This window comes from Taudactylus pleione, unplaced genomic scaffold, assembly GCF_031769625.1.
Source record: "Taudactylus pleione unplaced genomic scaffold, aTauple2 ptg000012l, whole genome shotgun sequence".
Taxonomy (NCBI): Eukaryota; Metazoa; Chordata; class Amphibia; order Anura; family Myobatrachidae; genus Taudactylus; species Taudactylus pleione.
The window spans coordinates 12,871,705-12,885,640 of NW_028284415.1; the positions used below are offsets into that span (position 1 = coordinate 12,871,705).

The 13,936-nt window shown below is 45.2% G+C and overlaps 1 protein-coding gene across 2 annotated transcripts in view; it reads left to right on the top strand.

Moving 5' to 3' along the window:
• TBCD (tubulin folding cofactor D) overlaps positions 1–13,936 on the top strand; it is a 376,677-nt gene that overhangs the window by 328,416 nt on the left and 34,325 nt on the right. For both annotated transcript variants that reach the window (XM_088468636.1, XM_088468637.1), the window contains exon 34: positions 12,778–12,899. In XM_088468636.1, the coding sequence (XP_088324762.1) occupies positions 12,778–12,899 (122 nt within the window). The remainder of the gene's footprint in view (positions 1–12,777; positions 12,900–13,936) is intronic.

Consider the following 13,936-nt stretch of genomic DNA (forward strand, 5'->3'; position numbering starts at 1 on the left):
GACGAAAAAGACACTCTGCGCAAACCTAAGCCTAGTTGCAAGGAACCTGGCACGATGAGAATGGCGGTTTGGTACGACTGCAGCAATAGTGTATGAGGACACATCTGTACCTTTTCCCCACAACACCATGGACCTCTTATACTAGCTCTCCAACCACCAAAGACTTTCCTTCTCTACCTCCTCACACCACCAGTGACTTCTTTATCAATCCACGCAACCTTTGACATTGTATCCCATCCTATCCAAAACTTTCCTTCCAAAACCCTGCCAATCATTTACTTCTGCTCATAACTCTACCATCACTGACCTCCCTCGTCATCCTGTTCTCCATTAACACCTATCTCCTTTACAGCATTGACCTCTGTCCCAATATGAGCATGACCACTGACCTTCTTTTTCCAAATGCACTGCAATTGTGATTCCTTACTATGTCCACCACCACTGACCTTATTTTCCAATCCACTCACTAACACTACTTCAGACCTCCAAACCCTTCCACTACCGCTGACACACTCATATATTGACCTTGCTACCCAACCGTATAATACCTGACCTCTGTTTTCTCTATAAAACCACAATTTGACCTTCCTCTCCAAATCCACTGATTCTATCCCTGCCACTATCTCTCTCTCTCTCTTTCTCTCTCCTAATAATGGACAGAGGCTGGAACCATAAAAACATTGATTACACACTACAGGACACTTGGCTATTTATTATTATTATTTTTAAGTTACATTGACTTTATGAAGATGTCGCTTGCTGCATTAACATCATACAAGCTACACATGATTTTTTTGGTATATAATTGAAATCCCGGTTGTCGGTGCTCAGAAAGCCGGTGCCGGAATTCTGACAACAATCAGAATCCTGGCGCTGGTATCCCGACAGTAAGTTATTGGGTTAGGGGGAGGGTTAGGGTTAGGCACTAGGAGGGTTAGGTTTAGGGTGCGGGGAGGGAGGGTTATGTTTAGGGGTAGGGTTCCTAACCCTGTCGGGATGCCGGCTTCAGGATTCTGACCGGCGAGATTCCGAGTGCCAGCATCCCGTACCCAACATGATTTTTTTTTCACCTGAACATTGTGGCAGAGAACCTATACCAATAAATATAATGTATAACTTGGTGCCTTTATTCTCCACAAATATGAAATACAATTAGATCCAAGAAGTATATATCCAGGAGAGTGCTGCCTCAGTTATTCCATGAAGAGAGAAGCATTGCTGCTAGAACTGTGTACTACTAAAGAAATGTCATCCTGCAGAGTATATGGCACTTTTAAGAAGCATGGGCCCACAAAGAAAAACACTTCTTGCTACATAGTTGTTTACTTTTGAAAACTAGTTTCATGGAGATTGTAGGTGGTAGTATAATGTGCCGCACTCGCGCCACTGAAGGGGTGTGTCATGTCCCGCCCAGGGGGGGTGTCTAGCTCCACCTATGTGTGTGTCTAGCTCCACCTGTGGGTGTGTCTATTGTCATTTAAGGGCGTGTCCTGCAGTGGCAGGTGAAAACTATAGTACTAAGAGCAGCATTTTAGCAGGAGGCTCCTGAAAGTACAGCTGCCTGTTTAAAAAAAGATATAAATCAAATATTATTACATTCTTGACTATTATTAACCATAAAATGTCCCCAGACAATAGTTGCCAATGATTTGGGTGTGAAGAAATGAAATGTGCTCAGAGGGGGCAGCTGTATTTTTAGTCAGAGCTTCCTTATTGTGATTTATCAAGTCACAAGCATTAACTGCACTCTGAAAGGGCACTCATGACAATCATCCATTTATTGACTGTCAGTGAGTGCCCTTTCAAAGTGCAGTTAATAATGCCGGTGACTCAGCACCCAGCCCCAGCCACCATCACTGTATATGACAAAGTCATAGGTCTCAATTATATTTGAGGCCACCATGGGGGGAGAAAAGGACACCATACCTGCACAGACGTCCCTGGTCAGTGCAGCGCTGTTAACAGCCGCCGCGCCCAAGTACACTCCGTGTGTGTACTCACCGCTCACTAGCTGGCCACCGCTATCCACAACCCTGCGGTGGTCGACCTTGAAGTATCATGGCGTCACGTGTTATGACGTCCCCCCGCAGACTCCGCCTCCCGACAGTCCGGTTTTGCGCATGCGCAATCAATAGATTTAAAGAATCCGGGAGTTCAGGTAATGTTTGCGGGGGAGCGGGAGGCTTTATTAAAAACCGGGAGACTCCCGCTAAAATCGGGAGGGTAGGCAACCCTGTCTTGCTTATTTTAGACTTTCTTTGGTGGTGGAGGCATTGTTGCCTTTGCTGTATAGAGTTTTCGTAGTGACCTCCATTCCTAGAATGGCACTGTTATTTCATTGCATACTTATACAGTAAGTAAATAGACATGTGCGTGGTGCACTTGTTCTGGACTGCAGCCCACATCTTTTATGTTTAAGAAATAGAAAAAAAACAACCTGTGTGCATTTTCTTTCAAATAGGAGACCATGACCATGCTGGTACATTAAAATAATAGGCAAATAGTTTCCAAGTGAAGTCCATTCAGGTTGCTGGCTGTCACTCCACACTGAGGGGTGAGAGCTGCAATTGATTCATTGGGGACCATTGCGGTAAACACACGTGGCCTGGTGCCATTTTTAATGTACTGCTCCTCCACTGGAGTATGGGAATGAAATCCTGCTGCTCCTTGCCAGGACATGACTCTCCTTTCACAATTGTTTTTAAGTGGGTTTACATTATATTTCTGTTTTCCATAAACCGTTGTGTGATTAGCTATGTGAAACCAGCCATCCCCACCGGCTGCTTTTCATCTAACATTTGCTGAGCTAAAAAAAAGTCCCCGGTAATATAACAGGGAAGGAAAAATTGATGGGAAGGTTTGGCACGAATGCCATAATATAGTATTTTATTACTTGACCTGGGAGCTCTGTACTGCACTTCATGCCAGAGGGGTGGGAGCAGTTCTCTGAAATGTTCCCAGTGACTGGTCCTTACTAACATCTGAAAGGTAAAAGTCCGGTTATTGTGGGGGTGGGATAAGTCTTAAATTTTTCAGAGCAGAAGCTTAAAAGAACCTAAGAACAAACATTATACTGTTGTGTATGTAGGCTTGCCATATCATTTCCATTTAATTCGGGACACATGTGAATTACAGAGGTTCTGTGGCTAATTAAAACAAGGTGAAATGTAGACTTGAAGTCAGCCAGCCACAGGACCTGTGTAATTCATATGTGTCCCGAATTAAAGGGATGTAAAGTGGACCTGATATTTACACATGGTGGTGGCATGATATCTACACTTTTTAGAAACTATTGACATCACACGAATAATAGACCCATTCTTATGCTGGGTACACACTTGGGGATATATCGCTCGTTCTATCGATGAGCGATATATCGTGATCATCGGTTCTGTGAACAACGGTGACCCTGCAGCACAACTGATGCCAGTGTATCCGAAAGATCCATTTGTACATCTGCACGTGTGTTTGGACGACCCGCCAACCACCCATACACTTGCTACAGTGATTGCCAACACTGACATCACAACTGGGCAGACAAATTTAAATGCCGGCCCCGTTGTGAAGTCAGGACAGACATATCGAGCGGCTGATTGGTAAGTGTGTATAGATTACCAGTCGGCTGCTCTGACAGCAGACTGGTTGGTTCACCGATCCGTCATCTAAATGTGTACTCAGCTTTAGGAATAATTGGTTAAGTGATTTTGTGCCTCAGTGAGGTCACTGATCCCTAGTGAATTGGTAGACTTCATTCTCAAGAATAAAGACAAAAAAATACTACATCAAAAATACAGCAATCTAATATAATTTGATAGGTAATTGATTAACCTGGGCCCTTATATGGCTTAAATAGTGACTTCTCTTATATTTAAGTTTCTGTCTGTAGGGGGTATGATATATCCATGTAGCTTTAACATGAATCTCAAATAATTTACAGATGTGTCCTCATACACCTAGCATCAATATGCCATGCAGTGTGAGATGCCTGAAGTGAGTTAACTGCGCTGAGCGGTGTAGCGTTAGTTTTGTGTCTTTTTCAGTTGAATGTGCTTCTTAGTCGCAACACGATGCAACAAAACCGCTTCTTCAGACTGCACTGATTAATCTGATTTGTTACACTTGATATCTGTGTGCAACTGAGTTTGAATCTGTACAACAGAACTTGGCGTGAAAAAGAACCACGGCCCCTGTAATGTAGCTCTGTGTATAAAGATTCAGACTCAATCGCACACAGATATACAAGTGTTGCATATCAAAATAATCTGTGGAGTCTCGTGAAGCAGTTTTGCCACTTTGTGTTGCGACTAAGACGCTCATTCGAGTGAAAAAGATGCAAAAAGTTTGCTCGGTGCAAGCCGAGTAACACAGGACCTGGTGCGCTGAGAATGGCTGTTTGGCGCGACAGCTACAATAGTGAATGAGGACACATCTGTAGCAAAGAGAGTAAAAGAGCTACATATAGTTCCTTTTGCTCTCTTTGCTACATATGTGTCCTCCATCGTCTTTGCTGCAGGCACGCTAAACAGCCACTCTTGGTGTGCCTGGTCCCATGAGACTCTGCTAGTGCCGGGCATCTTTCTCGCAAAAATGGTGACTGAGTAAATTAGCATGCAAATCAATACGATACAGCGGCTGCAACTTTTGTCCATGCCAAGTTCCTTTTACAGACTCTGTTGCACACAGATATACATGTGCTTCTTGGGTATAGCAAATTACTGTATTTCCACTTACACCTTCATTTCCAGTGATTTTTCACTTTAATATTATGCTTCATACAAACCATTGTTTTTCACTTTCACCCTTTTTAGGCGCCAAGTAGATTCCCATATTGTATTCCAGTATTTACAGTACATAAAGCAAATGCTTCTCTATCAACCTCCACTTTATCTCAAATGTCTTTAATTATGATAAAATTATTTTTACATATGTTTTTGATAAAGTTGCTAGTTTTAGTGTCTTATTAGCTATTATTTATAATAAACATACCTTCTGAGAGGAGAGATGTAACACATATACTATTTATGGTATGATTACGAGCTTTGATCATAAAACACATTTGGAGAGCTGAGCACTTAATTTATATATACCAGACTTTTATACCCCTCCACTCAGAATATTGTTTTGCGACTGTGATCTGTGTAAATCGCAATAATAAAGCGAATTACCTGGATAATTGGACCAAGAAATACTTGGAATTCAGACTTGGGTGAAGTGTTTTAATGTGGGTGACAAACAACTGAAAATGATCTTGTCTAGCTGAATAACTCACTCAGCAATATGATATGAGAATGGAACATTGTTTTTTTTTCCTCCAAAGTCGGCTTGGCTATGTATATATTAGGTAAACTTACTTTTCACTTACTATGTGCATTTTGACAAATGTCTGCCAATTGTTGGTTAATGCCTAACCCTAACCACCCACCGTTAGTGCCTGAACCTAACCCCCGCTACCCGTACATTAAACCTAACCCCCCTCGGGGGGGATCCTTAACCTCCTCCCGCTAGTGCCTAAACTTAACCCCCTACCTTTCACTAGCCTAACCCTCCCCGGGGAGGTGCCTAACCCTAAGTCCCTAAACCTTACCCCCCCATCCCCGGCTACATCGCTACTGACATCCGGCGCTGGACAATTGGTCCGGACGTCCTGTTGGGGTCCCGGCGTCGGGATTAACATAGGCGTCGGTATTTTGATGCCTATGTTAAATCCCCTGCCAGGATTATAGTGTCGGGATTGAGACCGGCGGCCATGCTGCTGCCAGTCTCATAACTTCATCCCACTAAAAGTACCTGAAAGTAACTGAGACAAAAACAATTATGAAATCAACAAACAAGTGCTACATAGCACAGAAATCACATGGATAATTAATCCATGTTACTATGGAGGAGCAGCAGTTTGCATGCAGTTGGGATTGGAAAGCAGAAAAGGGGAGATCCAAGCTAGTTATTGTGGAATAAGATGATTGAGAACATGGCACAGAAACAGACAAATCTCAGGTACACAACTCCAAATTATTGATAATATATAAATGCAATAAAATTTTGCAATCAATAGAGGTTTTTAGAATAATCATGGCCAAGGTTATGGGCCTACCCACCATATCCAGGTAACCTCTTTAGTTTAGGTCCCTAACATACTAGGGTTCAAATCCAGAGTGCAGGACACCTCCAAACTGGCCCAGCTAAGCCGCCCCAGGGCACTGCCATAGTAAGAAAAGTGCAGTGTAAAAGAGATAGTGAACAGCAGCCACAGCTGCATATAAAGAATGAAAATAAAAAAGTGAAGTACATGTATAATAAACAAACAGTGAAGGGTTAAAATGTGTTATAAAAGAAAAATGTGTTATAATGCGGTGCCCTAAAACAGATCAACCAAATCAATCCAGGGGGATCCACGCCCTAAAAATGAACCAAATTTGCACTACAGTATATAACTTGTAGGACTTACCTAGAATTGTGCCTAATACCAGTGTGCATATACATTACCAGACTCCATGCTTTTAAACCAATAAGGAAGGGGTGCTAAACCAGACTGAGGGCGTCTCCTTTACCTCAGGTGTGCAATAAAGCACATTAAATGTAGTGTATGGGAAAGATTCCTGGACTGCATCCCCTAAATATATATATATATATATATATATATATATATATATATATAATGGGAGGTGCTACCTGATGAGACTAATTGCAGGCACAGAAATTCTTGCTGGGACAAAACGGGATGACGACTCCATCCAGGGAGGAGATCATGTTCCGAATGTCAGTCAGTCATTAGTTCGAGTCATTGGCATTACATATGAAAAATGAGCCTTCTTTTGCTCAGCCTCTCCAACATCTACTGGCTACATCTGGATTCCTTTCCAGTCTGGTTGGGATGCAATTCCAACGTAATAATAGTTTGAGTATGTGCTCTTTACTGCGCACGTAAATATGAGCTAAAGGTAACAGTGGTGCAGACCTCCTCCAAATCTAAATCATCCAACATTTCCCTACATGTCATTACACTTTTTATGTGACACAAGTATAGTATTATAGTGTAACAAGGTTCTAGCAAATAAAACTGGCACCCAAAGTCCTTGCTTGTAGGGAAATCATTCATGTCTCTTACATATTTCCCTCTCTACTCCTTATTCCTCCATTTGCCCCACACAATCACCATCCATGTGAATCTGCTCACTTTCCTTCTTCCATCACAAAATTTCCCCAACCCTTTAAACCTTTTTCATTGGACCTTTCTCCTCTCCCTAGTTTCTGTGCACTCTGGAATGCTAGATCTGTGTCTGCAACAATCTTGCATCCAAACTTCTTGCTGAAACTTGGAATTCTCTCTTTGACACTGTCTCTCCTGCTGCTCCTATTGGCGTTATCCCTTTACCCATACTATTTGATCTAGTGACCGAAAAGCTGGTGGAATAGGCTTCTTATGGTCCCCCTGGCTGCACTCTATGGTGTAGATTTACTAAAGCTTCTAAAACAGGCAAGTGGTGGAGTTGCCTATAACAACCAATCAGTTTCTGTCTATCGTTTTCTAGAATGCAATAGAGAAATGATACAGAGAATCTGATTGGTTGGTATAAGCAACACCACCACTTATCTGTTTAGATGCTTTAGTAAATATACCCCTGTGTGTCATCCCACAATAACCATAACCTTCCATCTTCTTCTCATTTGAAGTCCAAATTATACGCCTCCTCTTCCCATTTCACTTCTGTGTTGTTGTCATCTGTGTCCCCAATTTAACTGCCTGGCTTGCTCCTCTGCTTCCATAGACCTAGACCTTCATTTTCTAAAAAAAACTTCAATATCCTAATCGGCAATCCTAATGACAGTGCCGCCTGTAATCTCCTCACTCTTCATTCCTCCTTGGGTCTATCCCTGTGGACATAGTCTCCCACCTATCACCATAGACACTCCCCGGACATCATTCACTCAGCTTCTCCAATTCAGTCATTCCACGCTCTGGCTCTGGCCTCATAACCTCATCTCTTTTATTTGGAAAAGTTATCAATAAATACTTAGGAAGTTTTTACTTTGGCACTGATCCAATTTTCTAAATATGGGTTCAAAGGTTCAGCTGTGCAATAAACAGGAAAAGCTATGTGCAGCACATCAAACTACATGGAAGGTAACCACCTTACTTTGTATAGTGGATTGGAGAAACAGCGATGGTTGTAGGATGGTGTGGCGTTGAGTTCTCCAGACTATATTATTAAACATTTATGTGTGAAGAAAATATATAAACAATAATACAATAACAAGAATGTCCCCTTTGTGCACCAATACAGGTTTTGAAGAGCCCTTTAATCCAAAGTAGTGAATTAATCCAACACCATTGGTCCCCCTGAGATAATGGGCCTCATTCAGAGGCGGTCGGAGGATGCAAGCGGTCGCTCAGAAACTGGGCGGCCGCTTGCATCCTGACCGCCGCCTCTGTTGCGGTCGTTAGGCTGTGGGTTAACACCCACAGCTCTAACGACCGCTCCGGTGATGGTCGCGATGGTCAGAGACCATCGCGACCATCGGGGCTTACGACGAGACCCTAGGGTAGGGTCTCACTTGTCGTAAGCCCCGGAGAGCTTCTGGCTCTGTCAGAGCCGGAAGCTCTCCACTGACATCACTAGTGATGTCAGTGGGGCCTCCCCCAAACAGCAGGCGTTCCCATGGGAACGCCTCCGTTTGGGCTGCCACCCCCCTGGCCCACCTTCCAAATGGGGCGAGCTGTCAATCAAAATCTTTTAGAAATGTTGACCTGCTGTGTCACAATCAGCCTGTCCCCAGATACTTCAATCTGAAACCGCTGTCAGTGATTAATGGTTACAGCAGCCCTTAAGGTGAATGACACGATTCAGCAGCCACCATCAAGGGTTAATTGGAAGTAGCCCTTAGATTCTACCTACACATAATTATTAATTTTCTAATGATAATGTCACACACATGTATGTAGCACAGACCATAGCAATCCAACAGGCATATAAGTACCTGGAAAGAACCAGAATCTGGACATAGGGGGTCATTCAGACCCGCTCGCGAGCAGCAGTACGCTCGCAAGCGGGTCGATGTTCCCCACTGCGCATGTGCACGACGGAGGGAGCTTCGTCGTGCGCTTGCGCGAGACCCGGGGAGCGACGGGCTTTCCATCGCTCCGGGTCTCGCACCAAAGAGGGCGTGCTGTCGATGTTGATTGACAGCACGCCCCCTTTGGTGGGCGTGCCTGCCAGACGGAGGCTTTCCCATGGTAACACCTACCGTCTGAAGCCGGCCCCATTGACATCACTAGTGATGTCAGTGGGAGTTATTTTGGCTCTGATAGAGCCAAAATCACTCCAGGGCTTGTGGCAGGGAGACCCTACCGCAGGGTCTCCGTCGCAAGTCCGATGGTCGCGATGGTCAAGACCATCGTGACCATCTTTTTGGCCGCTCGCATATGCTGTGGGTGGTCACCAACAGCTATGCGAGCGGCCAGGAGGCCAGTCCATTGTCATGGAGGAGGGCCCTGATTCAGATCGAGCGCTCTGGTCAGAGCGTTCAGCTCTGAATCAGGCCCATAGATGGTCATCTGCCCCCTTCCTGGTCTGGGTTGGCTTCAGAGGGCTTGTAAACTTCATTCTACCCATCAGCCCCTCTGCAGCCCAGACCTAAGTCATTTATAGGGCATTGTACCTGGGCATCCATTTTGATACATGTCACAGGATCATTTTACACACTGAACACACATAGGTTAATAGCATACAGTCGCTTTATACATACAAAGTTCATGAAATAAAATTTCTGGTGAATACTTCTGGTCCTAATTGCTACACTTGGGTATTCTTAAATCCACCATGTAATTATGCAGGGAAAAATAAATGTACATATTCTACATAGATCAAATATTTATTTGCACATAGCCAAATTCACTTAACATTTAAAAATAAATGGTAATCCTAATGCATAAATCCACTTAAGGGTTTCCCTATCCTCTTATCAGAAGTCCGCAATGTTGGGGCTTTTAAAAACAGAGGAGGACCTGCCTCGGTTACTGGTCCTCCGGTTCTACAGTATTGCAGCAAAGAGCAAAGTCTGTGGTTGGCTGTGAGTCCTGGGTAACTTGATGAGCTTTGTTCAACGTGTTTCAGGAAGGTTCGCTTTCTCAAGCATGGATCCATATGGAGCTTATCTGTCATCCCAGGACTTCTGATAGGAGGCTGGGATAACACTAAATGGGTTTTATGTTTACTAAAGCTTTTTAAATTATAAGTGCATTTAGCTATGTGCAAATAAGTAATTATTCTACAGGTACACACTACGGGCCTGATTCAGACCTGGTCGCTAAGCTGCGCTTGCTTGCTAGGGGCGATTATTGCACATCTGCGCATGCGTATGCTTCAAAGTACGTATGCGCGAGCTAGTCACTGCGGCTGGGAATCGTGCGCTCGTAGTACACAGACTGGACACTACTTTGAGTGACAGCGCCGTTTGTGGGTGTTGACAGGGGAAGGTGCTTGTGAACGGGGGAGTGGATGTGCGAACACAGGCGTGTCTGAGCGTCAAAACGGAGTTTAGTTGCATAATTAGCAAAGTAGCGTCATTGAACACGTCACTTGGTTTTATTTGAGCCTGAACTGATCGCAGTGGAGTAGGGGCTACCTCAAGGGCTGCAAGCAACTCCGTTGGCTCTCGATGTTACCGATTAATCAGACACTTCCTGGAGATGACGTGTGCTAAGAGAGAAAGGTGGGCGGCCGGCTTTATACACCTGCGTATGCTCACTGCCGTTGCTTTCTAAGACATAGAGGGCGTCCTTACGCCACACAGTGCGATCGCGGAATTTGCATACCCGCCACTTTTGGCAGCGAGCGATCACGGCTTAGCGAGCAGGTCTGAATCAGGGCCTATGTTCATTTCTGTTTTCCCTGCATAATTATGTGGTGGATATATAATAAGAATACCCTAGGGTCAACATTTTTGAAAGATTTATATTCAAGACGACATATGTGTCCACATACATGTTAGCTTCGTGGGCTACAAGTTGCATTAAACATAACAGGTGAGTGCCATGCGACTCGGTAGCACAGAGTGTGTTTTTGTGCGACTTTTTACTTTCTACTTTCAAATGTCTAATTCGCAAAGCAATGCGAATAGGACACACAAGCTTCTGCTGATTAAACTGAAATACAGCATGTCTATATTCTGTGTGCAACTGCAGATGTATCTGCATACAAAATGCTACGTTACAGTGTCACAGCTGCTGACACTGTAACGTAGCATGTCGCATGTAGATACACCCGCAGACGCACACAGAATCAGCAGAAGCTGCTTGTTCATCGTATTCGCATTTCTGTGCGAATAAGACGCATTTGAAGGTAAAAAAAAGTCTCACAAAAAGACGATCGGCGCTACCGGGTCACACCGAGCTCCCGCGTTATGTGTAGCCCGACTTGTAGCACACGGAGTATAGATGTATGTGGACACATCTGTACTGACATATATCGGGTTGGGTATGTAATACCGCCGGACAGAAGCCCGGTTGAATTCCCAACGCCGGAAGGCCGGCAGACGATCCCGACAGGAGGGAAGTAGGCTATTCCTACCCCTCTCCCCCCCTAACCCTCCCTTAGTGGTACCTAACCCTCCCTTAGTGGTACCTAACCCTAACCTCCCTCCTAGTGCCTATCCCTAACCTCCCCCAAGTGGTGCCTAAACCTAACCCCCCCCTCCCCGCACCCTAACCCTCCCAGGGGGGGTGCCTAACTCCAACCCCCCTTCCCCTAGCCTAACCCTCCCGTGAGGGGGTGCCTAACGCGAAATCCCCCTGGGAGTCTCTAAACCTAACCCCATCCCCCCCGCGGCTAACATCTCCCGTCGCCTGGCTTGCTGACGTTCGGTATGCGGGGCATGGGGCTAATGAAAGGCGTCGGTATTTAGACGCCTATCTTTAGTCCCGTGCCGGGCTTTCAGTGTCGGGAAGTCGGCGGTCGGCATTTTAACCGCCGGCTTCCTGGCTACATCCCCATATATCAGCTGGCTATTTTCTTATTAATGATATATGTATACTGGTTGCACAGTTTAATTTATATGAGTTATCACATGTTATTATTGTAGCCTATATTCCCGGGAGTGATTATTTTATGTTTTTTACGATTGTGATTGCTATTTTACAATAAACCATTTTGTATTTTAATCCGCTATATATGTTTTAGCCCAGTGGTTTCCAAACTCAGGACTGTAGACACCCCTACAGTCCAGGGTTTAGGTTGTAGGTGACTTAGTTTCTCAGTCTGTTTGATTAAACCATCTGTGCACAAGCATGGATAGTCTTAACTGGACTGCTAGGGTGCCTTGTGGACTGAGTTTGGGAAACCCTGTTTTAGCATACTGTATGTGTGCAGTGCCTCCCGTTACCTCTTCCCTGATATTACCTCAGGGGGACCCCTGGTGTTGGATTAATTCACTACCTTAGATTAAAGGGCACCAGCATAATCAGTCTTCAAACTCTGTATTAGTGTAATACAATAATAAGAATGTCCTCGTTGTACACTGTGTTCATGCAAATGTTGGAATAACATCACCTGGAGAATTTAGCGCCACACCATTCTACACGCTTCATTAATCCAACTTTCCAAAACAACAAAAAGCTAAGTACTGTAATGGGTTAAAAAGGGGGCATTCCTCAAGATAGATAACAATGGTGATGATAATGCATATAACAGATTACACAATCACTGAGCCACAATATATTGTCCCAATATTACCTGTACTCTCACATGACATGCTGATCAATTCCTCCTTTCTCCTTTATAGGTAAGATACTCAGCCCAGAGTCTATTTGAATACTTGCGGTTCATCCAGAACAACACACAGGCCATGGAAGTTTTCTCCAAGACCTTGCTCCGGGTCTTCACAGACAACCAGCACAACGATCGGTATTACTTTAAGGGTTGCTTAAATTGATGGTATAAAGTTGTCACCTTGTGATCCTCTAGCTGCAGTTACACTGTACTTGTAGTTCTAAAATAGTTCTAGTGCCAAATTGTGTCTAATCCAGGGATAAAGCCTAAAAATATGGAGAAAACTACATTCAAATTGTGTGGGTCATTAATCTCATATCTCGCGGTATGTCACAGACTATACTTATTGCTCTTCAGTGGAAATGTGTGATGTGGCTCTTTCTACTTCAGGGTCCATAGGGTTCCACAGGATACCTTGGGGTATAGGTGATGATGTCAGGCATCGGGCACCATAGAGTTAAGTTTTCAGCCTCCCAGGATGCACTAGGGTGCCCCTCCTATACCCCACCCCCGAGCCAAGGCATCTCAGTTTCGTTGGTGCCCGGCCGGAGTCGGATGCACCTGTTTAGAGGGGGGCTAAGGATAGCCCCTGAAGTTTTCTACAAGGCAGTTGTGGCTGCACATCTGGAGGTACAGCATGGACAGTCATTCTTGATGTCCATTCTGTCTTCCCTACACCCCCGCCGGTACCAGAACGCAGGTACTGATCCGGGGATGCTGGTAGGCATCTGGGGTCACAGCTAGCACAGATGTTTGGGACCATGGCCGGATTCAAGGGGGACAGCAGGTAAGCAGTGGGGTCCCGCGGTGGGTCCCCGCTGGAACATGGTCCAGAGTCCCCAGGCAGGGGGCTCCCTGGGGACTGGCTGCAGTGTGGAGCCAGGTTTCGGACCTGCGCTTTCACTACCCCCCTGGGACAGCGGACCGCAGCTGAGCGGTAGCGCTGCTGCGTCCCAGGGGTTAATTGCATGCCAGGGGAGCGCGCCTTCCCTGTACACAGCCGGCGCCTCCCCCGCTGCACACAGCCCTGTCTGCACCTGCCGATTGGCCCTGTGGCAGCGCTCCTCCCCCAGGCCGGCCTCCTCTCTGCTCCTCGGTGGCCATCTTTATGGAAGCATGGTGGAAGCTGCTGATCGGTGGCATCGTGGTCTGGGTCCCCCAGCATACCTCTC